Source organism: Gobius niger (assembly GCF_951799975.1).
Source record: "Gobius niger genome assembly, chromosome: 20".
NCBI classification, from domain to species: Eukaryota; Metazoa; Chordata; class Actinopteri; order Gobiiformes; family Gobiidae; genus Gobius; species Gobius niger.
The window spans coordinates 15,934,660-15,960,424 of record NC_136871.1 but is presented as its reverse complement, the minus strand read 5'-3'; the positions used below and the strand labels follow the sequence as shown (position 1 = coordinate 15,960,424).

Here is a 25,765-nt window from a genome sequence, read left to right as displayed (position 1 = left end):
GTGGTGTATATGTCAGACTTTCCTTGTGTTCTTGGAGATGTCACTTACCTGTACCAGTACCAGTATTGAGTGACCTTCTCTGCCAGTCAGCCCTGGGTGGCTGTGACTTCATCATCTGTAACAGGTTTTTTTAAGAAAGAAAAACATTTTAATGCGGTTTACGTGAATCATCATGTTATTAATGTTCCTGCCACATTTCAAAACAGCAGCATGGCACACTCAGGTAAGCTGATGTCCAAGATATGTTCCATCTTAATTGAAGTAAAAGATAATTATGTCAATGATTCTAGTCCTGCTCCAAAGATGGTCTTTCGCTATTGACCTATTGCACTGTCAGGTCTGTAAGTATCTAGCCTATTTAAATTGGGTATATTTGCTGTAATAGTGAGCTCAAAGTTGATAGTATTGAATTAATTTCCTGCAGAAAACCAAGGTCTTTAATGATGGCAAGCAGTATGAATGATTTCCGGATCACCAACTGCAGCAAGTATTCACTCAACACAGCTTTTCCTGCCTCTTTCTTGTATCATCAACAACATGTCTTTTTTCTTTTTTTTGTGTGTTTCTGAGCCACTTTAGGCCGCCATTGATTTTTTTTCTTCTTCGTGCAAGTCCTCAGCAGGTAAACCCCCGAGAAACCCACGCAGCAGAGACTTCGTTTGAACATTCTCACTTTGAGTCATCTTGTGTTTCCTCTGCCCACTCGCGCTCTCTGTGGCTGCGTCTTATCCTACTACACATGACATGGAAGCTTGCTAAGTCTGCACTGCACACTTGGCCACAACAGCATCTTTTTCACCAGAGCAACCGCTGACATTTACAAAGAGTGAACTTTTTTTTTCAAAGCTCATTCGCCAGGCAAGTCCACCCCCCACTTCTCAACTGCTGCCATGCCACAATAAAAGTTTGATCATCACATTTTCTCCTTCAGTCAGGTTCTTGCCCAGTGAATTAGTTTAACAAGGACTAGAATGGAAAGTCAGAGGAATATAGATGTAGTAAGAAAGTACATAAGAGCTATATACAAATTAAAAGAAGAAGAATGTAACAAGAATAAATGTAAATTAAAAGGCAAAAAGAAAAAAAGAGATGCCACTTACAGACAACATGCTTTTTGAAACTGTAAAACTAGGAAGAAAGTTAGCCCTGCAAAAAATGCAAAAGTTGATTCATTTTGCCTCTGGAACAAAATCAATACAATTTATGTTTTGACTTTTACAAATATTCCTTTGAACCTGTAAGCAGAAAGTGCCCTGATATATACTGCCCAATAGATGTGGTGCGTGTCGTCCACTAGATGGCGCGCTGGGCATAAATAATTACAATGGAGTGTAGTGGCAATTTTCTGTATCATTAAAATCATTAAAAAAAAAGTTTTCTATCCTTAATTTGTGTTATATCCACGAATCACTTTAGTCCATATAAAAATTTTTCAAAAAACAGTTGTGTGTGATTATAGGTTTTAGTTTCAAGCTGCAATTGTTTTGAAGGTGCCACTGACTCACAATCCTACATCTGCCACACGACACGAGTACTTAAAGCTTTAAGTCGGTAAGTAAAACGTCCTAGATCTTTACTGATAAGTTGTAAACAGTATACTTGCCTAGTGAGTCCTTGGTCCTTGCACAGACCTTTTTTCTGTTTGATTTTAGCAATTGGGCTACTTGCAAGCTGCAACGGTAAAGTGTAACGCCATCTTTTTTAAAAACTACTTTTATTATTCATTGACCCTAAATAAAAAACTTAATAAATGAATAAATGACAGATTATTGGAGTTTTATCGTGTGTTACTGCTATTTTCTAACTAGGCCAAAAGCTCTGCTCTGTTTCCTTCACTCCAGGAAACTCCAGGAAACTTTCCCATTTGTTTGTTTGTTCAAGTTTGTGAGATAAAATACGTCCTTTTAAATCCTGGGCATCAAACATGAGCTCTATTTTAGGGGCGATGCATAACTTTAATAGTTTCAGTCATAGTTTATTTGTTCAGATCTAAAGAGGAGAGGGGAGGGGGCGAGGAGCACGTTTCTGATCACACAGACTCGTATCCAATCACCTGCGCGTGAGCCGCGGACAGGTGCGCGTTTTCCCATCATGCACGGGGCCTGGAGCCGCTGCAGTTGCCTCTGGAGAGATGCAGCGGCTGATCCAGTCGGCTGCTCTCGTTGGGGTCTCACGATCTTTCCGTGCCCCACGTGCCCGTGACATCAGAGCCCGTCTGGAGCAAGTCGGACAGAAATCTAACCGGCATGCACCGCGCGTCTGCAGTCGGCTGTCAAAACTGCGTCCGTCTGGCTCATCTCAAACACACGTATCGTATGAGATGACATATGACATACCCGCTGTAAACTTTTGAGCTATTATTTAGAACACTCTATTTAGAACACGGCCTAAAGCTCGATCGAAAAATAGCGTTGCGTCTGCTGCTGTCATGTTGGATCCGTAAATAAACTTTTTTTTTTTTTTTTAATCCGTAAATAAACTACAAGCTTCTGTATATCGAATAGCTCGTCATCGTCTTGCCGTCCCTCCGCGTTCTGTGATTGGTTCCCAAATCCATGCGAAAATTTCGGCCATGGTCCCCAGGCTTCTGTGCAGTTCAGGTTAGGACACTGGAGCAGTGGTGGAAGAAGTACTCAATATTCTTACTTAAATAAAAGTGCAGATACAGGACCAACAATGTACTGAAAGGAAGTTTAAAAATGTTGAAACTAAGTATTTTCCTCCCCCTACATTTTCCAGCCATGTCCTAATGTGTAGAATGAGCCCTGACCTATTCACCACAACTGCCTTTAAAGCAGTACTAAGTAACGTGTTTACCTTAATAAATCAGTTCCGTAGTCCCTGTGGGGGTAATACAAGTGTTTATGGGATGATTGGAGGGTCTTTCATCTCCCCCTGGTGTCTCTGGACAGAAAACCATGTTTGCAACTTGACTGCCACCGGTCCGGAGAAAGCAATACACACTAATGGAATCACAAAGAAGAAGCTAACTGCGGGCTAACGTCACTTTAAACAGTATTTACAGCCAAGTTTGAGTGAAAAAAAATATTTCCATTGTATAATTGGATGCACAGTAACCCTCTCTCCCTTCGCCTTTCCTGTCAGCGTAGTATTTACTCCCCAAGACAATTAATAAGTTAAAAAATCGTAACTTGCTACTACACCTGCAGTTGCGCTTATGGCCTCTAGGGGGAAGAGTTACTTAGTACTGCTTTAAAATGAGCATAAAATGACCAATTTGCATCTAGTCTCTTTAAAGGAACAGGCCACTGTTTTTACATACTGAGATATGTTCTTACCTGAGCTTAGACAAGTTGATGCGCACCTGTCTGGTCTTTCCAGCATATTCCTATAGCTCTGAACGGACTAAAGTTAGAAGTGACCAAGCTCTTCCATGGCACGCACAAAGACCAGACAGGTACGCATCAACTTGTCTAAGCTCAGGTAAGAACTTAGTATGGAAAAACGGTGGCCTGTTCCTTTATGTAAAAGTATTTGATAAAATGTTTAAGTATGTATTGTAAAATCTACTATATAAGTCAAAAGTAAAAGTATTTAAGAGGTTATGTGCAGAACTTTTTAAATCATTTAAATCAAACCAGGCCTAAACGAGTAAACCACTAACTCAAAAACAGGAACTAAACCAGGTCTAAACCCGGACTAAACTAGGTCTAAACCAGATCTTAACAAGGTCTAAAGGAGTAAACCACTAAACCAAGTCTAAACTGGGACTAATCCAGTTCATTGTAAAAAATGTACAGATACAGGCTCTAAAATGTAGTAAAACGTATTCATCATAAAAGTAAAGTAAAAGTACCTATAATTTGTACTTTTTACTTGGTTACTTTCCACTGCACTGGGACAGTCCCAGTTTTCAGTCCTTTGTCCCATGTCCTAATCGATTTCTCGAAGATCATTAATATGTCCCAGTTTAACACAGGATCTGTCCCAGCTGTCCCAGTTTTCAGTCAAAATAGTCCCTGAATAAACACACTATACTTGAAAATGTAAGTTTTTGGGCCATGTTGACATAAATCCCAAAGTAATTGGTATAAACCAGAGAAAGATTTAACATTTCCTCAATGCTTATTGGTGCATATCGTTACCATCAGACAGTTTTACCATTCAGCATGGGAAAAGACAGTCAAGGCATATTCATTGTGCCACAGTTTTTATTTGGAAAATGTGGTCACCCTAGGCAGACCTAAACCCGAAAATATGTTCTACTCAAATTCTTGTTGACATAAGTTTGTGCGGTTTAATTTTTATATGTGTTCAGGATTGACCAGGTGCCACAAATGGAACAGAGCTGAAGTTGTAATTGATACATGACTAATGTAAATACAGTAGGCAAGGTGTTTGATGTGTCTTGCCCTGCCAGGACACAATGGTAGTTTGCTCTTGTGGCCCAGAGGAGAGAATAGATTTTTGCAACAACCCAAAAATATGAGCAATTCTCGTATTTCACCATGCAATATTTCACCTAGGGAGATGCTGGGTTACTTCAAAATGTGCATTATATGTATACAACCTCATTAAGACACCCTTAATCTTTCCATCGCAGGATTTTGTGATTGTCCAAACTCCAGACAGGTCCAAAGGCATTGTGTGACGACACAAAAATAACAAAGGCCCTGGTCCTGTCTCCCCTTGATATTCTGCTGCAGTTACATAAGCCCCTCCCCTCCCTCCCGCTCATTGGTCAGTCTGTCAGCTCCACTCACGCTCTAACTTCTCCTCTCCTCACTAGCTTCTGAGTGCACTGAGGGAGCCACTGGGAGCAGCTTGGAGTGGCCGTGCTAAAGTGTTGGAGAGATGACCATCGCAGTCTGACTCATTGATTACCCCGTAAACCCGTGACCCTCAGAAGAGATGAGCTCCAACACACGCCTCCCATGTGAGTATGAGCTGGGGTCGGAAAGCCCCTATTTACAGGCACTAAATAGAGCCATGAACTGTTTCTACATTATCTGAGTGACCCTCTGTTTGGCATTTGTGGCCATACTTTCAAGGCAGACTTTTAATTACTAATAGGGGAAACTGAAATCGTGATATGTTTGTACCTTCCAGATTTTTAGCCTTATAGCCTATGAATCTTTATACAACTTCAGCATCATTCTTGTGACAAAGAGAGAACGTTATGGCCATGATTGTAGTGGTAAACAGCACATATACAGCATTATAATAATTTACTAGGTTGCTGCAAAGTTTGGTTTAGTACTTTTATAGTATCAGGCCATGCTGTGAAGTAGTTTTGAGGTGCAAGGGGATCCTTGTAGGACACTGACACAACCTTCAACTTCTAAATCTATCTCACCAACTCAGTAAGTCAGTAAGTCCTGAGGTTTGTGTCAGATAACAGTTACATTTCAATTATAAATAGCTAAATGACGAGCATAGAAAGTGCTCAACTCACAATGCTCTCTGACTCGGTGCTAATTCCTGGGAACAATGTAAAAATGAAAGAAAGGACAGCGCTATATAGGATAAACTTTTATTTTTATTTTTATTTCGGGTCTCTCCCTTCTTCAGTGTGAGGCAAACCAATTATAAATAGCTACAAATTAGTCTTTTATAGTTTGCGGCTCTGTTAAATAATATAATTGACGTAAAGAGCAAAAATACACAAGCACCTCTACTTAACACCTTTTTACTACCACATATAACACTAGAACCATAAGCTATTCATAGAAATAAGAGAAAACCTGAGAGACTCTGAACTTGAAAATTGATGATTTTTAGTCTTCATGAGAGTGATTAAAAAGACCTTTTAGTTGTGAAAATACTGTTTGAAATAATGGAATAAAAAAGCCAAGCGAGTGACACATTACTTCCGAGGTCACGGTCCTTCCTCTCTTGCTATTTTCACAATAAGGATTACCAATGTTTTGCACAAATCAACAAATAGTTCAAGAAAACATGGGCATCCGGGACAGTGAGATGGTCAGATACTGAAGTCACTAGCTATGTGTTTAAAACATTATGTTGGATACTTGACTGGAGTAAACATCTGTGTTTATTGTTGTTCATCTCAGAGCTAATGGCTAATATCAAAACACAACACTACACAAACTAAACAACTATAAAGTGTTAATACTAAAGACAGGCTGGTTGTTTTTTGAGCAATTCAAAATCTAATCTGCCATTTTAATATAATATGTAGTATAAGCCATTATAAACATCTCCCGCTATGAGCACAGGAGGATCCTCCAGCGAATTCTTTGCTCCTGACGTGATGTTTTTAATATGATGCTAGTGACTGTAGTCTTGAGCAATTTTTTTGGGGGGGGACGAGACACCACTACTAACTCGTAACGGGACAGGAAGAGCAGCGCCTCCTGAGGATCCACTCGGAAGTCATGCGACGCCCATGTGCATATAGTTCATAATGAGGCCAGACCGGCTGCATCGAGCCTTTAAGCTGAATAGACCTGTGTTATAGCCTGCATGGTTAAATAGTTTTGTGTTTTATTTCATAGTCACAAGAGGAGTTTTAGTGTTCCTTTATTCCCTGTAAACCATTAGCAGTGATGAGTCTGGAGTGACGGCCTGGTCGTGGGTTAAATAGCTGTTGTTGTGTAGTTGCTTCCTGGAAGTGAAAGTGCTCATCCAGCCCAAATTCTGCCCAGGAATGTTGAATCATCGCGCTGACTAATGCTCCCCTAATATCAAGTGCTCTTAGGCGGCTCTGTTGGATTAGGGCCACCGCACAACTCCAGACAAAAAATCTGCTGCCTCTAATGGGATTGTGCCTCTCTATCCAATCAGGCCCAGCTCACTGTTGTTCCACAGACACACAAACCCACATTCAGAGCGGGGATAGAATTAGGCCCTCTGTGATTTCATGAGGCTCAAACAGATCATCTGAGCTCTCAACATGACGGGTCCCATCTGTTGCAGCGTCCGGCGATGGTCCCTCTGGTTGTGTGGGAATTTGCCAAAAAAGTGGTCGTCTAGAAACGGTTTGTTGATGAACAGATGCTGCAATCTGTCGGCAGTCAAGCCGGTGTCGGATTTATTTTAGCCTTTGATACATTACTCATGTTGAAGACAAATAACAACTTTGGGTAATTGTGGCTCTATTATGCCCATATCAATAATAGGACAAAATATTGGCACGGTAGCACAGCGGTTAGTGCTTGTGCTTCACAGCTAGAAGGTCCGGGTTCGATTCCCACCAAGGACGGGGCCTTTCTGTGTGGAGTTTGCATGTTCTCCCCGTGTCTGCGTAGGTTTCCTCCGGGTACTCCGGTTTCCCCTACCACTAAAAACATGTACAATAGGCCAGGATGTATGAGAGTGTGTTTGAGAGTGCGCATTGGGGACGACGGATGAAAATTAGCCTAAGGCTACAATCCGGTGTGGCTTGTTCATTAACTTGCACTGTCCCTACCAAATAAACCATAAATAAAATAAAAATAAATAAATAGTTTTGCAACACATCGCAATACGGCTGCCATGTATCGCAATACTTTTGATATTCAACTATTCTAAAAGCCTTCTAGAGTTCTTACTTGTTGGTTATTAGGATACTTTGAATAAACAGGATAATTGGATAGGATAGGATACTTTTAAATGTGTCTGCCATTTTCAGTTTTCAAATTATTTTACGAAATGTCTGACTGATTTATGCTTAAAATAACCTTTGAAAACTCATTTTGTGCTTTCTTATTCAATCAATTCAGGGCAACATATTGCAGTTCATTATATTGACCTGTATCGCAATATGCATCTTATTGGGCCCTCTGTATCGGGATACATGTTGTATCACAATAAAAGTGTATCGTCCCATCCCTAATCATTAGTAATGTACTTGAATCTCTCTCTTACTACAGTAATTGAGAGCAAGTTGATTGTAAGTCAATCCATTATTAAAGAGACTAGATGCAAGTTGGCCATTTTATACTCACTACTGCCACCTCAGGTCATACGTGTAACTGCACCTTGCCCGAAGTAACACCTTTTTGAGTGACAGTGCAGGATTTTAGAGGCAGTTGTGGTGAACAGGTCTGAGCTCATTCTACACATTAGGACATGGCTGGAACATGTAGGGGAGGAAAATTGTTTTATTCCCAGCTCTCTGCAATGTAATGTACAGAAAACATAGTAACTTTTTTTTTTTGATTAGTTGAGAGTGATGTCTGCAGTAAGAAATAATGATGATGCAATCAGGTCTGCTCAAACTGTGGCTTCACAATAATTATTATATGTATATATGTTATAAATGGTCAAACATTGTGTGGGGTGATGCTAAAATAGCTGACAGATAATTTTTGACAAATCAGGTGTTTAGCCGAGCGAAGGACGACAGCCACAACAGCCGTCATCACAGAAACAAACCTCATATTATCAAATGATATGCATGCCATAGTATTGATCCCGACTTGCAATTAGCGGATTACAACAATGCTCAGACCACCTCATCATTATCTGGGTCAGCTCCAAAGGGACTGTTTGGACGCCTGAATCCACCATTAGAAACCATGAACTCGACTTCCTCCAGGCGCTTTGTTTTATACCTAATTATTTATCCAAACCAGTTTGAGCTCTGCATGGGGGAAAATGCTCCTCCCATTTCTAATTTGAAAGTTTGGTCTCACCACCTCAACCAACCTGTGAGGGTAATGTGGGGAAGGGCAATGGGGTAATAAATAAATACATTAAAACATAATGCAAAATAGACCTAAACATCTGCACAACTTTTAGTGTCATTGAACATTCAAAAATCTTCCAGTTCACTCCTCCAAACTCAGTTCTGTGTTACTAAAAAGGATGATTAAAAAGCTCCGCTAATGCAGATTGAAGTTAGTATTGGAGGGACAGTTAATCCTAGGGGAAGCTTGATGGGTTGGACATGTAAAGGAGAGCTGTTTCACTACAGATATGTTTGTGGATGTTGGGATCAGAGATGTCATGGAGTGAGTAATACTTATTATAAAATGTAATGATGGTTCTTGTGTCATTTTGATATAATTTGAGTTAGAAAGAGACACATGGAGCTTCTATCATGCGGAGGGTGCGTGGGGGCCCACGATGGAGCAATCAATGTTCGTAAATGCAATAGGGTTTTACCTAATGCTTCTCTATTTCATGGACTCATTTGCATTTGAGCATATATATTATTTATTTATTTATTTTTATTGTGAGTTTTAAGACAGTTACACAAAATAGACAACAGTGACAGCAAAAACAACAGACAACAATTGATAAAGCAAATACGGCACAAGAAAAACACAAAACCAAGAGACAAAACAAAGACTGTATTTGTAGGTGTGTTGTGTGGTGGTACAAAAAATTACAATCATAACCGTCATCATCATTGTCGCAACATTAATGTTGCGACTACTATTATCAGTATCATTACTACTACACTACTTACTATCAATACTGTATCTACTACTACTACTAATAATAACAATGATCATCATCGCTGTTATGTTGAATTGACTCAGTGCATAACTTCAAATCAAAACAACGCTGCCCAAGAAGTGACTTCCTGTTTCGATCCAGCACGCCAAAATAAAAGCACACAGCTCATCTCATTGATTAGTTCAGAAGGTACTTAAAACATTACAAGAATATAATTAACTAGAAATGCAATGGCTGCGCCATTGCGATTGACTGCGGAATTGCGGGAAGCAAATGCAGAAATTGCATAAACTGTTCAAATTGCATAAATTGCTTAATTTGCATAATCTAATTTGCATAAACTGGTAAAATGCATAAAATGTCATATTGCATAAACTGTATAAACTGCATAAAGTGGTAAAATGCATGAATGGGTTAATTTGCATAAATTATGTAAATTGCATAAACTCTTTAAAATTAATAAATCCTAAATGGCATAAACTCTTAAGTTGCATAAACGGTTTAAAATGCATAAAGTGGTTAATTTGCATAAATTATTAATATTGCATAAACTTTTTATATTCCATAAACTGGTCAAACTGTTGAAATGGCCTCAGTGCTTGATTGGCAGAAGCTGCACAAATGGCTGAAAGGCCTGGAGTCTCCCCATTGGCTGGATTCACACATACACACCAATGCAAAAATTTCAAACTCTCGTATAAAAAAACTGGAAAACTGCAGAAGGCCTTTTTTTTCTCAAAACCCACAAGTTGCAGAAGCTGAACATGCACAAAGTGCAGAAATTGCATAAAATGCAGAAAAAAGTGCAGAAAAGCATGGATTTGCGGCAGCCCCATTATAAGTCAATGGGAAAAATCTCCGACATTTTGGCCGATTGCGGAAAAACCGTAAGTTGCAGAAGTCCCAAAAGTAATAGCACCCTTCTCCTCAACATGCGGAACATTTTGATGCATAACTTGCATAAATTGCACAAAGCATGAAGGTGCTGAAAGCTCTAGAAAATCGGGAAAAAGATGGAAGAGGAATAATAACTAGAAATGCAATGGCTGCGCCATTGCGATTGACTGCGGAAATGCGGGAAGCGAATGCAGAAATTGCATAAACTCTTCAAATTGCATAATCAAATTTGCATAAACTGGTAAAATGCATAAAATTTCATGTTGCATAAACTGTATAAACTGCAAAAAGTGGTAAATTGCATGAATGGGATAATTCGCATAAATCCTAAATGGCATAAACTCTTAAGTTGCATAAACTGGTTAAATCCCATAAAGTGGTTAATTTGCATAAATTATTAATATTGCTTAAACTTTTATATTCCATAAACTGGTCAAACTGTTGAAATGGCCTCAGTGCTTGATTGGCAGAAGCTGCACAAATGGCTGAAAGGCCTGGAGTCTCCCCATTGGCTGGATTCACCCCATACACACTAATGCAAAAATTTCAAACTCTCGTATAAAAAAACTGGAAAACTGCAGAAGGCCAATTTTTTCTCAAAACCCACAAGTTGCATAAGCTGAACATGCACAAAGTGCAGAAATGGCAGAAAATGCAGAAAAAAGTGCAGAAAAGCATGGATTTGCGGCAGCCCCATTATAAGTCAATGGGAAAAATCTCCGACATTTTGGCCGATTGCGGAAAAACCGTAAGTTGCAGAAGTCCCAAAAGTAATAGCACCCTTCTCCTCAACATGCGGAACGTTTTGATGCATAACTTGCATAAATTGCACAAAGCATGAAGGTGCTGAAAGCTCTAGAAAATCGGGAAAAAGATGGAAGAGGAATAATAATAAAGAACATGAAAACCAATAATTGACTGCGGAAGAATTCCGCAGTCAATCAATAAAGAACATGAAAACCAATAATTGACTGCGGAAGAATTCCGCAGTCAATCAAATACACACATTTCAAGTGTTCTGTCTGTTAATAGTTAGGCAGAAAGAAAGTTGAACTAATGAAATGTTGAACCAATGAGAATAAGATAGTGCTTTTATTATGGTGTGCTGGATCGAAACAGGAAGTCATTTCTTGGGCGCCGTTGCTATGATTTGAAGCTATGCTAATGTTATAGCTAAAGTATTGAAAGTGCTTAATAATCACGACAAATTAAATAAATGCATGTAAATGATGTGGTTGGAGTATAGGCATTAGACTGATTGTCGTAGGTCTGTCAAAACATCTAAAAGGAGAAAGTGTGAATGAGAAGGAATTTGGCAAATATTATGCCAATCGTACCAGCCAGGCACCAATTTTGTATTTCTACATTTTGGCCACATATTTGATATAATAACATGTTTAATCGCTTGAGCAGTGCCTGACACTTGATTTGGAGTTATAGACAGTGGTTCTTTCTTGCAGCTTATTGGACAAAGTTATAGTTATTGGCATTGGGTGGGAACAGCACCGAGCAGCCACCTGTCTGCCTCGCTTAACCCAGGCTATTTTCTGTTTAGACGCCTTTGAAAGAACAGACATGGAGGGCAGCTTTTAAGGTTGAAGGCTTAAAGATCTTCAGCGCGCTCTAACTAGCAGCTTCATTATCCGGCCAATTACTGTGCCATTCCTCTCGGCCATAGACACAGTATTAATTACCACGAGAGCCGCAAACTGTTAACAGGCTGCTGCAGGGGGCTGGGGTCGATCTTTAGCTGCAAGCAAAGATAAAATAACAAGATCGGCTTTCTAGCTAATGAGACCATCCCCTGTATGCTGTGTTCACACGGTGAGGGAGATTCTAGCGCTCCATTATACTTTTAGAAAGGTCAAAATGTCATGGAGGTTGTTTTAACCACATTACATTTTCCTGTGCATCTACATATGATCATTTCTTACAGTAGGTTCATTGTTTATGTATAATAAGATAACTTACAGTAAATGGCCAGGGGTAATGTGTTCCATATAGGGGTCCGCAAAGTTTGTATTACTATCGCAGTAAACCTTTTTCTGTACAGATCTACACATTTTTAGGTGTAAGTTACTTTGCCTTTGTTTTCTAAATGGGATGGTGACAAATGTGGAGGTAGTAGTTGTATATTCTCTATTGTGAAATCTCCCATTTTGTCCAGAGTCACAATCTTAAAGGGATATTTCAGGATTTTTGACATAGGGCCTCATTTCCTAGTTCTCCAGAGTGTTATTGATTTCTGGAGATATATACATATATACATATTTTTTTAATTCATGCTGTCCTTATATTTGAAGAGTTTAGTGGCGCTAGGCTAATGCTAGGCTAGTGCTAGGCTAGCGCATGTCTATGGCAAGAGGTAGTCTGCACTAAAAACAGTCTGACGCACTCCACAGTGCACCTGAGGCAAATCACTAATAACGCCAGATTACCGAAATAAATGTCTGTGTCGATAGAATAATATTTGAAATATAACTGATCTTGCATCACATGAATTACTGCATTTTGAGGGACTATTTTCTAGCAGATCCCTCCGCCGCTGCGTTGCTTACAACAGTGGTTCTCAACCTGGGGGTCGCGAGACAAATTTAGGGGGTCGCCAGATCATTTAGATAAAATATACATAATTTCATTAGTATATAATCTAATGTTTCATTATAGCATGTGTTTGCAATTTTACCAGAGTGCCATTATTTGATCGTAGTTTGATGAATTTTATTTCAGCCATTTGTTTTTTTTCTTTGTTTTTAAGAATTATGTAGGCTAATGTTCCTAAATTTCACGGTGTGACCCGGGCGGGGGGGTCACGAAGCCCTTTACCTGTTATAATGGGGGTCGCGGCTCCAAAAGGTTGAGAACCACTGGCTTACAACAACAAAGCTGACGCTGCTCAAATATAAGTTCTTTTTAATGCAAAATGGTTAAAATTATTCCATCAACGCAGACATTTATATCAGTAGTCTGACGTTAAAAGTGATTTCAGGTGCACTTTGCTTGGGTCAGACTGTTTAATGCAGGCTACTGTTACAGGATAACATTAAATCGCTATTTATCATACTGGGTCAGGCTTTACAGTCGTACTATCTCTGTCATAGCCTTGACTGTGGTGCTCAGAGCAGAGACTGTACAGCCTGACCCAGTATGATAAATAGCGATTTAATGTTATCCGCTAACACTACTAGTTACCATAGACATGTACAAGCCTAGCACTAGCCTAGCGCTACTAAACTCTTCAAATATAAGGCCTGCATCAATTTAAAATATATATATATCTCCAGAAATCAACAACACTCTGGACATCTAGGAAATGCCACCCTATGTCAAAAATCCTGAAATATCGCTTTAAAGCTACAAGCACTGCTCTATCTCTTCAGTATTCACACGCTCCTTCTGGCCCCAGCAGCCGCTCTCCTTCCTATGTCACGGCGATTGGAAGCATGTCGCCGTGAAATAAAATCTGTCTGCTCTGACAAACCGTATAGCTCTGTGGGTGAAAAGGGGCCCGACAGTCTTTTCTCCGCGCCTCTGTTTAGACAAGTGTGGGGGCTTGCTGTCGCCTGGTGCCAGCTGCTTTGTCAATTAGATACACGACTTAATGTAAATGTAAATGCATAGGCACTTGAATGTCATGGTTTTCCCCACACTACAACATTGCACAGACAAAAAAGTTTCGAAAAGTAACTTACCCATTAAAAAAAAAAATATATATGATTATCACAATGACTTTAGACAAATTGCTAATTTGAATCTAATATGCAAATTGTCACTGGCCTTTCTTAAAAACATGACATTTTGCAGATTTGCTTGGCTGTTTAAACACACGAGTGAGTGCATGTCCATTTTCCACTTGTCCCCATACTGTGGTGCTTCATAGTGTCTTTGAGGGAGTCTCTTATTCCAAGAGTGTTTAGATGTCTGTGTCAACGCTCACCACCAGGGCCATTTTCAAAAGAGTGACCTCATCCATTTGCACAAGGACAGAAACTCTCAAAAAGGCCTTGGCAAACCCTGAAGTAGTCAAACATGCAGCTCTGTATAATCACTGGTGGTTCCCACCGGGGCTCTGTCAGGCTACTGTTTATTGAAGGCTGGGAGCTGCAGCTATTATACCGAAAACATTTACTCAAGTAAGAGTGACGTTACGAAAATCTTTTTCTGAAGTAGGAAAAAAAGGAAAAAAAGAAGAGCAGTTGTAGTTTGTAGTGACGTAATCCAATGAGGAAAACAACAGAAAACATGAAAGCAACATTAGAACAAAAAAAACATATGTCTTTAGACAAACCTTACTTTTCTATCCAATGTCAACACATAGTTTTTGGACTTACTCACGGAGAACTGTTTTTTACTCAAGTAAGAGTTATTACTTAATAATAACTTGAAAAAAATGAAATCATTTACAATAAATCTACCTTCAACAAGGGTTTCAATGGGAAATTTAGCTCGGAAATGTGGGGAATTTTCAAAAATACTTAAACGTTATATATTAGCATTAGCAATTGGTGAATTATTAGAACCCCTCGATGTCACCCCCCTGACCCGTACAAGGCGTGTGAGGACCATACCATCAACTCAAAACACAACACAGCTTTTCTCAACTTTACACTTAATACTCTTTGTAATAACGACAAAGTTTTATATCATGATCATTTTCTATCTCACTGGTTGGTTAAATTCACCGGTCACTAGTTGTACAAGGAGTGTGTCTGACACAGAGCTGCATTACACAGACCTAAATTATAGACTTTTAAAGCAATATAATATTGTAATACTTTAATATTAATATATCATCTTACAATGATGAATAAATGTAAGATGGATACAAACATGGAATGAGTCTATTATTCCATGTCCAAAAGCTCTTCAAACACTGGTGTCAGACATCACAAAAATGATTCTTAATCTCTGATGTGATATCATATCAGTCTGTAAAGAAATAACCTTTAGTTGTGTCCCGTAAATTCCAATAATTTCCTGTTAATTCCCATGGAAATCCTGGAATTTTGTAACCCTTCTCTCAACAGTACTTTTCTTCAAAAAGTTACTAGGGGACGATCGGAAACGCAGTTCAGGGATTAGAATTAGGACGGTTCTCCTCGGGGAGGTTACGAGGTCACGTTTTCACCATAACAACGATGGACTAATGAGAGGAATGGGAAACACTCATCTTTTCTATCCTGCAACATGTAACAGACTGACCAATGTGCCGTGACTACTTCAATTAGATGTGTTGTCAACAATATGTCACTACGTAGAGATTTATTTTCAGCGTTGGGTAATAAGTTCCAACAAAAAAGTATTACTGTATTAATGGAAACTGTAAACCTTTTAGCTTTACAGTCTTATATCGAATTCAACATTTGAGGTTTAGATGATTGAAAGATTAAAGTTGGGAGTTGTTTGACTCTTTGTTGACATATCATAAATATTGTTAATCTTTTAGGTTTTTTTTGCTTGTCCTGCAGCAAATCATACTTATGTATATACTCCCTTCTCTGAACAATATCATCGACACTCTTTGGTCTTCCTCCAGCCATCTGCATCCTTCTAAGTGTTTCCACATTTGACCGTGTTTCAAAGGGCAAATTTAGAAATTGGAGTTTTGGACAGAACTGGAGTTCCCCCTAATTTCAATGCCTGTTCTGCTTTTCCTGTTATACTTGGGGTAAATTTAGATGCATTCGGCTTCTGTCTACTTCATGGCTATTTCCTTAAACTGGCATTTAGTCCAATCTTTTACATCTCGTCTTTGTGCCACTCTGAATGGACTCTTTCTGTCCTCGCCCCGGGACAGAAGAGGATCTGGGTTTGTCTTTCTACGAGGAGGGAGGGGAACAGAGTGGCACACTGAGACATGTCCGGTCTCTGCTTGTCTCTGTCTGTTCCACTCATCATTCGTCCATCTGCTTTTCTCATTTGAACTTTGACTTTTAAAAGATCATCAGGAGAACTTAAAAGTGCAGCATACATATATATACATATATATATGCAGTGGGAACCAGATGTTTACATACACTTTATAAAAAGACACATATGCATTTTTTTCTCACTGTCTGACATGAAACTAGAATTAACTTTTACTTTTTCCCAGAAGAATGAGAGATAGAATTTTCTACATGGCTTTATGTTACTTTTTACAAAGTCATAAGTTAACTTGGGTCAAAGGTTTTGAATATCCTGCCACAAGCTTCTCACAATAGTTGGCAGGAATTTTGGTCCATTCCTCCAAATTTATAGGCCACCTTCTGTGCACATGCCTTTTCAGGTCTGCCCATAGGTTTTCAACTGGATTGAGATCAGGACTTTGTGATGACCTCTTCAGAACATTGACTTTGTTATCCTTAAGCCACTTTTTAACGAGTTTGGCAGCATACTTTGGGTCATTGTCCATTTGGAAGACCCATCTGTATTATATACTGTACATATTATATTATTTATTATTTCAGTATTTTATGCTTCTTTTTCTGTTTATTTGACCATGCTTTTAACCTTTATTTAAAGGTGCATTTAGGAACTTTTTATGCAAAAGTATTGTAATTGACCTTTTGTGACCCAGTATATGGGTGGCCAAAAACTCAAATAATAATTGATCCTGGAGCATCAGAGCCCACTGTGATGGAAAGTAAAGGCACCATCCATGCTAACCACTCATACAGCAGCTGGGTCACTAAAAGGTCAAATTATGCACTCACAAAAAGTTTTTTTTTTCCTCCACATAAAAAGTTCCATAATGCACCTTTAACTAGGAATGTCCACAGAGATTCCTTGCCTCACAGAGGAACCTATAGTACATGTTTTTAATTGTTGAGGAATCCTTGCTCCACGTCTGGAGATGGGTCCCCGACCTACAGGTCGCTCCAGCAGCATTGAGGGTGAGTCAAATGCAGAGAACGAATTTCCCTACGGGGATTAATAAGTTTAACTTAACCTTAAAATACATAGTGATGCCACTATAAACTGAGGGTGCAAATATTTAAAATGAGGTTGTAACGCCCGCTTTACATCACTGTAGATCCTATTTAAAACGACATCCCTGTCCTACAGTTAGTACTGTCAGCCAAGGTAAACCCTCTTCTTCGTCTGTTTTATTTTTGTTTAGCCGCAGGAATACCAGTGTGGTCAGCTCTTCAGACCTGTGTGTCTGGTGACCTGCGACTTTGGTCCCGCAGTCGCCTTAATCCGAGGTTGGCCAGGTCATGAATGCAGGGGAACCCACATCGATGAAGACTTAAATGGAAAGAGAACTGGATAGGGAAGACCAATCAATGTCTGACTAACCTTTGGCTCTCTGCAGACCCCAGTCTTTAAGTAGCAACAATCAATGCTGCAATCAATCACCATTTAACTGTGTAAAAATAAAACATTAGTTAAGCTCTTCATCTGCAGTGCAAGTGCAGTTTGCAGACTTTCTTTACTCCATTGTGTTGTGCCCAATTGGACTTGTTTCTAATCAGGCTGCTATGATCTAAACGCACATGTCAAGCAGCCGGCCTCGAACACTTTCTGACAGGATGCTTTGTCAGCGCTGTGCCCTTCACTCCTCACTCCCTGGTAAACAGTGTATTCGATTGCGTAATAGTGGAAGACAAGGTCGCTGCATAAACAGACACATCTGCACGGATCAAATCAGTTTTAGATCTCAACAGTGTTTAAAGTGCATGACAGGTATTAATGCTTTGGAAAAATATGACTTGTTCAGTTGGATGACATCAGTTGCGAGTTCATCGGTGGCATAATTATCGTTATATTTCAGTGAAGCAGCAATTTTAATGAAGAAATGTTGGGCAGAAATGTTTTAATTTTATTTTTAAGCTGCTGAAAGGAAGTGACATACGCACAGTGGGGAAAAAAAGTATTTGGACGAAATCCAGTAGAAAGTCTATGGGAAACTGACCAAATACTTTTTTTCCCCACTGTAGATGAAGGTAGAGATCCAGAGCAGTTTGGCCCTCATTCCCCATTCACATAACATGGTTGGCACGGCAACAGTTCTTCATCTATGTCACTTCCTGTCGGTGTCCAATAAGGAAATGAAACTATAGCCCTCACAAAAAATGGCCAAATTAAAGAAAGCTGGGCGCAATCTTTAGCAAAACCCTAAATATAATTGTGTTAACTATTTTTAGCAAAGATTGTGTCTAATGTGTCACATGCACTTTAAGTCAGTTTTTAATTGAGAAGGAAAATAGTTGAGTAGTAGTGCTTGTTTGTTGATTTTGTTGACTTTTATTTTGTAAGTCAGTGATGGTCTACGCTCTGTGACACAAAGTGAACCTTTGAAAGTACTGTTGCCAAAACAAAAAGGTTGAAAAGTTATGCAATGTTCTAATTACGGCTTCACTACTGATTGATTTTATATACTTTTACTCCTAATAATTCCTAAATAAAGTCATAGGCGTCTTTTGACCTGAATGTTTTTTTGTTTTTGTTTTTTTATACTTAAATGTAAGCTATTCGTAGTCTTCCACTTCTCAAACTGTGGATACAAATTACAAATTACTTTTATATTGTATTGCTCCACAGTCACTGACTTATCCATCCATTGGTTATTATTACTGATCTACAGTATAGGACCATCCTAATCAAGCCTGTCACAACAATTACTATATTGAATATCTTTCAATAAATGACATAATATACATTTTAGCGATTATATTATTGACTGTATCTTCAATAATATAATTTCTCACAGTGTTTTCCTGCCTCCAAGACAAGGCCTACATTAATCATCATAGCATTGTCCCGTGACTGTGTGATTCCGGTGTACCTTTTTCACCCAACTGTCAGTATTGTAGCCCTGCAGTTTGACATGTCCTGTGCTTCTGTTCCCTCACTATCCACTCGTGAACCCTCCCTGACAGGGCCCTATGCCCAGGAGGAAGGATGTCAAGCCAGGCACACTACTCCAGTGATGGGCAAGTGTGGCACATCACCACCAGTGTCCTCTTTGAGCTGATCCTGCAATCCCAGAGCCTTTTGGTGCTTTGTTGATCAGAGCTGAATTATGGCCTGGACAAGTAACGGGGCAAACATTTGATAACTTTCTTGAATATTGCAATAATGATATTATTTTGATATTTTCCTAAGAGCTTTGTATTTGGCCTCGTAGCAATGTGTAGAATTTGTCTAAACATTTCATCAACAAATCTATGTCCAAGAAAGAAATTTTGAATATATTGCAATTGTAATGGTGTTTAATTCCCAATTGACTCTGTGCATAACTTCAAATCATAACAACGCCGCCCAAGAAGTTTATTTTATTTTATTTTTTATTTTAGTTTATTTTCGCCTCCCGCGGGAGGTGTTCCAGGCATGTTCTAGTGGGACAAGGCCTCGTGGAAGGCCCAGTGCACGCTGGTGGGACTATGTCTCCGAGCTGGACTGGTGTCGCCTCGGGGTCCCCCCAGAACAGCTGGAGGAGGTGTGCGTGGACCGGGAAGTCTGGGCATCTCTGCTGAGACTGCTGCCCTTCACCACAACTGCCTCTAAAATCCGGCACTGTCACTCAAAAAGGTGTTAATTCGGGTCCGAAGCGCCGTCATGCACGAGCTTAAAGAGGGGGTATTATGCTTTTTTCAATCACATAGCACCAGTCTATAGCACACTACAATGATGACAAAACCTTCTGTTGGTCTGTAAATGCAGTAAATTATGGGGGTTCTGCTGAGGAGCAGTGGTTGGTTACTCGGCTGGTGACGAAAGCTCGGAGGCGTCTCCAGGAGGTGGAGGCGTTCCTAGGTGGACTCAGGCAAACCTATCCCTAAAATGGCTGCCATCAGAGTTTTTACATATTACTCAAAAATACATGAATGTGCCAAGGCAACACTTCAGGCATGTTTTTAATGAGGGAATGACGTAATAACATGATGTAAAGCTTGAAAAAGTCGATTTTGCATAATACCCCCCCTTTAATATAGAAGCTGCAGTTACGCATAAGACCTGAGGTGGCAGTAGTGAGTATAAAATGGCTAACTTGCATCTAGACCCTTTAAGAATCCAATAGTACTTGGTTATTGCTGCCATCTGATACTGCCCCATATAGTACGATCATATATATACTGTATATTTATATATACCTGTACGCGGACAGTACATGCATATATAAATATACAGTTTTCTTCTTGTGTGTCTTGTATGTTTTGTCATTTGTGAGTACATTTCAATGTGTCCTAAAAGAAGCAAGATTTGGTAGGCTGTTGCCAGAAGTGACCTCCTGTTTCGATCCAGCACAGCAAAATAAAAGCACACAGCTCGTCTCATTGATTAGTTCAAGAATATAATTGAAAACACACGTTTTAAGTGTTTTGTCTGTCTAATAGTTAGGCAGAAAAAAATTGAAGTAAGGAAGAAGATGGTGCTTTTATTTCTGCGTGCTGGATCTAAACAGGAAGTCACTTTTTGGGTGGTGTTGTTATGATTTGAAGTTTTGCCATTACCCAGTCAGACACAGAGTCTCTTGTTTTGGGGTTTTCAGATTTTAAGGCTAAACCAGTTGTGAATAAACCTAAATAAGACACCCAGCGTGTCCTATAGTGTTAGTGCTATTTTGAACTATTAAACTATGAAGAAAATAGCAAGAAATCAGGATCAAAATGGGGCCTAAAATTAGGACTATCTTGATGATCATTAATTATTCAAGTGACAACACAACTTCTTTATACAACGTAACACAAACACTGTAAGCCTCTGGCAAGGACTTCACTATGATTGTTATATTTTTAAGTTTTATGCGATCAGTCGGGATAATACTCCATTTTGGTTGGACAATGCATTCGTACAGAATCCTTGGAATGATGCTACTGTAAACATCCTGCGTTTCTGCTCTAGATCCACCAGGTATATTTATAGAGTCGCTGACGCCGGCGCTCTCTCTCTTAATCTACGCTATTCCCAGTGTTGTAGACCCAGCTCAACAACATTATCCAATTACCTCAGCACATACGCTTAATGCATTGCTAAACAGAACCCCACTCTGAGCATGAGTATTGCACTAAAGTGAGAAACTCTAAAATGTCCATGAGGTCTTTCACAGCTTCTTGAAATGCTATTTTGTTTTGGTTCTGTTTATCCCAGTGTTATATCAGTGACGCTTATAAGTCGGAAAATTGGATTGGCTGATGTCTTAAACAAGATTAAATCATAATAACTGGTCCGGCAAATTAGCTCATTGCTGTGGCATTAGCAATGATTAAAGCAGGCAAACATCTTTTAGAACAATGTCATTTTCTGCAATTTGGTTTGAGACACATTTCTTCGGTTTTCAAGCATAATTGACTGTCAAATATTTGGGGTTTTCAAGCGACGACTTGGACGGGATATGAGGTTGTAACAAGAGAGCCTGTGATGCCTAAACATGTAGCACAATGAAATAACAAACCTCAATTTGCCCAAAAAGATATGGAAGAGAATTTCATTTTCACCATATCATACAAATGCTTCATCAAAGATATTAAAGGAACTATACCTGATTCTAGTTGTGGAATGAAAATGGATTCACCCTTTGTAAACTCAGACACAGTGCATCTAATTGTAAAGCATTTGCATCAATTTCATGAAGTTTCAGGCTTTTGTTTTGGCATTTCTGACCCTGCCAGTTGTGAAATGTGCCTACAAACTCGTCCCTGTGAAGAATTGGGATGCTAAAAATGTATTTGGAAAGTTGGGAATGAGTTTGAACAACTAACATTTTAAATTAGTGGCTTCCTCTTCAAGTACTCAGGACCTTTCAAGTAACATTGCTGTTGAGGTTTTTGAAAAAGTATTATTCATCACAACATTGTTTGCTGATTCTATTGTCAATCATTGTTCTTGTCTTTTCATTAGAACATATTATAATTATCTACACACAATGACAAGGATGCACCAACACTCGCCTCTTGCCAAAGTAAATGCAGCTCAATGACTCACCCTGCTGGCTCTCTTTATTACTGCTCGGCGACTAAAAAGCTACATGAGGCAATCTAGTTACTACGACAGTCATTACCACCATTGCAGTAACACACAACAGAAGAAAAAATGAATCGTTAATCTAAATTTGCTAATTCACATGGTTCTGCTGCTTTTTTTTGTAAATTCTGGTGACTGACAATATTGACTTTGTGTTTTCCAGCAGACACAGAGCGCGGTCCGAGGATGGTGATGGACAGAGACGCGGCTCAACAGCACAAGATCAGAGAGAGGCAGCGCTTCTTTGAGGAGGTTTTCCAACATGATGTGGACGCCTATCTGTCGTCGGCCCATTTGAGCATCAGGGACTGCGCGAGACGTGAGTGACGACTTCTGAAAGAAACCTCCAAACAGACCATGTTTGAGTGATCATTATTTGATAGAGATCGTCAAACACATATTTTTTAACCTCTTACTCCCCGCCTCAACCGAAATCTAAAGTGTTACACCTTCAAAACTGATTGGGACTTTTTTGTCGCGTTATCGCCGCATTTTTGTCACATTTTCCTCTGTTTTTGTCTATTTTTTGTCTCTTTTTTGCCTTTCATAGTGTTCTTTGATGTCTTTTTGTCACTTTTTGTTGCTTTTTGTCACTTTTTGTTGCTTTTTGTTGCTTTTTGTTGCTTTCTTCATTACTTTTTTGTCATGTTTTCACACATGTTTTTGTCACCTTTTTATTGTGTTATTGTTGCTTTTCTGGCACGTCTTTTGTTGCTTCTTTGTCTCTCTTTTGTGACTTTTTTGTGGCTCTTTTTTGTCATATTTTTTTTGGTTTTTGTCGCTATTTTGACACTTTGCTCCAGAAGCTTTTAGAGTTGGGTAAAGCCAAACTGGAGAAAGTTCAGGCGGGGTTAATATTGTCATCGTCTTTTGGGATTCTTGACCATAGACCTATGACCTTGACAGAGAGAGGTAGTGCGGCTCGGGGGCCATGTGCGTCCCTCAAACCAATTCTCTGTGGCCCTCAATGCTTCTTGTTGAATTGGCAATTATCTATCAGGAATAGCAGTTTTTACTTCAAGTTCAAAACTTTTACAGCATTAAAACCCACAAAATCTAACATTTCGATGTGAGACAGAGCGGCATTGAGGTTCCGAGCCGAAATAAATGTGTGGGGAACTGTTTAAACCTCTCTTAAACGCACCCATTTGAATGTTTGACTGCACTGACATCGCTCTATGGCCCTCCATGACATATAAACTTCAGTGTGCAGCGTTCACTCGCTCTCACTGTAAGCCTATATTGCATAAGTTATTTCATCTACTAAATGTGTGATATCATTTTAGAAGGAAACCTCACAAGAGACACAGCTGTTGATGTAATTTAGAACTTTTCCAAGCTGTCACAAAGGTCTTCCTGCTTCTAATATGTCAATCTTTTTGGTTAAAGTGCATATGACACGTTAGACACACTTCTTTCTAAAACATACAACTTTCTTTAATTTGGCCATTTTTTGTGATGTTTATCGTTTCACTTCCTTATTGGAAAGCGACAGGAAGTGACATAGATGAAGGCAAGCAATTTGAAACTGTTGCCGTGCCAACCATGTCAAGTCAATGCTGGAACTGTACCTCTATCTATGTCACTTCCTGTCAGCAGCTTAAAAATTCAAATAAAAACAACTTTTCTGCCCAACATTTCTTTATTAGAATTGCTGCTTCACTACTTTTATCAAGACATTTTCTTTGTCTTTCTGCAGCACCTATTGGCAGCATCTCGTCCATGGAAGTCAACGTGGACTTGCTCGACCAGATGGAGCTGATCGACATCTCCGATCAAGACGCTTTGGACGTGTTCTTCAGCTCAAGTGAAGAATCTGTTCTCGCCTCCCCTCTGCCCGGTACGGACTCCAGTCGATGTCGCACGTTGTTGCCCAAATCCCGCTTAACTCTGACGAATCACTGTGCCGCTTTTGCAGGGCAGGGCAACAATAACAACGAAGAGGTCCTCAGCACTGGGCTCTTCCGGCACGTGCTGGAGGGCCTCGATCCCAAGTCCCGAATGTCGTCCACGTCTTCAGTGTCGTCGGGGGACAGCCAGAACATGAACGCCACTGAGGGACACACCCCGGTGGAGGGCTCAGACGATGAGGAACAGGGCAACAGCGGGACACTGAAGAGGAGGTCCAAGCCCGCGGAGAACAGAGCATCGTGAGTGACTGGGAAGAGGAGCATGCTCTGATGGACTCCTGCATAAAACATTTGTTCACTCCTCACCAATTGTGTATTATCTCTTTTTATGTGCTTTTCTTTGTCTGATAGGTTGCATTATAAAGGACTGATATAATGTACATAAAATTTGGGGTTCTGATGTTAGATTAGCTGTGGGTCTTGTTTTAGGAATTTGTACAATGAGAAGAAAGAGCAAGTCAAAAGTTGAAGTCACTGCAGAGCAACACAATATAACTTTCAAATGCACTATAAATGGTGGTTTAGGTAGTTATATTGTTCAAAAGTGGAGTTATTTGAGTATATTTTGTGTAACATGTGACAAGATATGGTTATTTTAAATAATGGAATTGATGGATTTGCCACAATTTTTAAAGAATGAGTTAATAAACGTGGGATACTAACAAACAAGTTCCAGATTTTGTGCAATATGAAATATGAAAGTAATTACTGTTACCGTCAAACAATGTGCGTGTTTAATTGAGAAAGTCCTGAACAGCTTACAGCAATTAATGAAAGTTATGTTTTCACCAAAACCGTAAGACACAAAAAATGAGCTGGCCACATCAATATAAATAATATCAAATGAGCAGGATTTAAACAGACCAAGACCAGTTCAATTTCATGCATGCATTCATCTGTATCAGGCTCTGTTCATATACAAATTATAACCCAATTTTAAGGCCAGTAAATCATTGACAAAACAGCCAATTAGTTTTTATTGTCAAGCCCTAATTTGAATGCGCAGGAATTGGCTGTGAAACTGGATTAAAGCGGTGATTCATCATAGTCTTTATTTACTGGCTAAGTAACATTTATAACCTCCATTCAGCAAATGATTGTGCCGTTGTTTAGCATTACCTGTGAGATGTTCATAGAAAAAGATCAAGAACAATGTGAACACTTCGAACAGAAAAATGTTTAGGTTGTTCATGCCAACATACAGGTTCATAAAAAGACCATTTTGACCTGTTCCCCATATCCATATACAGATTTACAAATGTAACACTTGCTGTATAACATCATTTTTCACAATCCATATTTGAGGAATGAGCGTAATTATTTTCCTCAATGATGCATATCCAAATCTCAAAATGCATCGACAGGAGAGCTTACAGCCTACATGCCCGTGTGATACCTCATTTGAAAGCCAAGACCTTCTACTTTCTGAAACATACGAGTAAGATGCATTTGCCGTCCCTAACCCCTGATCAGGAGGGACGGTGCCTTTAACAGTGCATATATTTACATCCCTACATTACTCAGTCATAAGGGAGATATAGTTGATTTGCTTTTTACCTTTGTTTTCCCAAATGGCATCATCAAAGATTATACAGTGACTTTTAGCCTTGACACACGCAGACACTTACTCATCTGGCATA

General features: G+C 39.4%; 1 protein-coding gene across 2 annotated transcripts; it reads left to right on the top strand.

Annotated features, from left to right (window-relative positions):
* Window positions 1–4,737: 4,737 nt before the first annotated feature.
* Window positions 4,738–24,786, top strand: LOC306979840 (dysbindin-like). 2 transcript variants are annotated; one of them, XM_079578974.1, is made up of 4 exons: window positions 4,738–4,897; window positions 22,382–22,534; window positions 23,915–24,055; window positions 24,134–24,786. In XM_079578974.1, the coding sequence occupies exons 1-4, from the start codon at window positions 4,873–4,875 to the stop codon at window positions 24,367–24,369; spliced, it is 555 nt and encodes a 184-aa protein (XP_079435100.1). In that variant the 5' UTR covers window positions 4,738–4,872; the 3' UTR covers window positions 24,370–24,786. The 2 variants fall into 2 exon arrangements, with proteins under 2 accessions (XP_079435100.1, XP_079435099.1); XM_079578973.1 differs by having other exon boundaries at window positions 22,379–22,534.
* Window positions 24,787–25,765: the final 979 nt, after the last annotated feature.

Bases quoted from the DNA above. Each gene is read 5' to 3' on its own strand.
- LOC306979840 (XM_079578973.1), top strand. From the start codon at position 4,873: ATGAGCTCCAACACACGCCTCCCAT. The intron at 4,898-22,378 runs GTGAGTATGAGC...TGTGTTTTCCAG, and splicing joins CTCCAACACACGCCTCCCAT to CAGACACAGAGCGCGGTCCG. The intron at 22,535-23,914 runs GTGAGTGACGAC...GTCTTTCTGCAG, and splicing joins CATCAGGGACTGCGCGAGAC to CACCTATTGGCAGCATCTCG.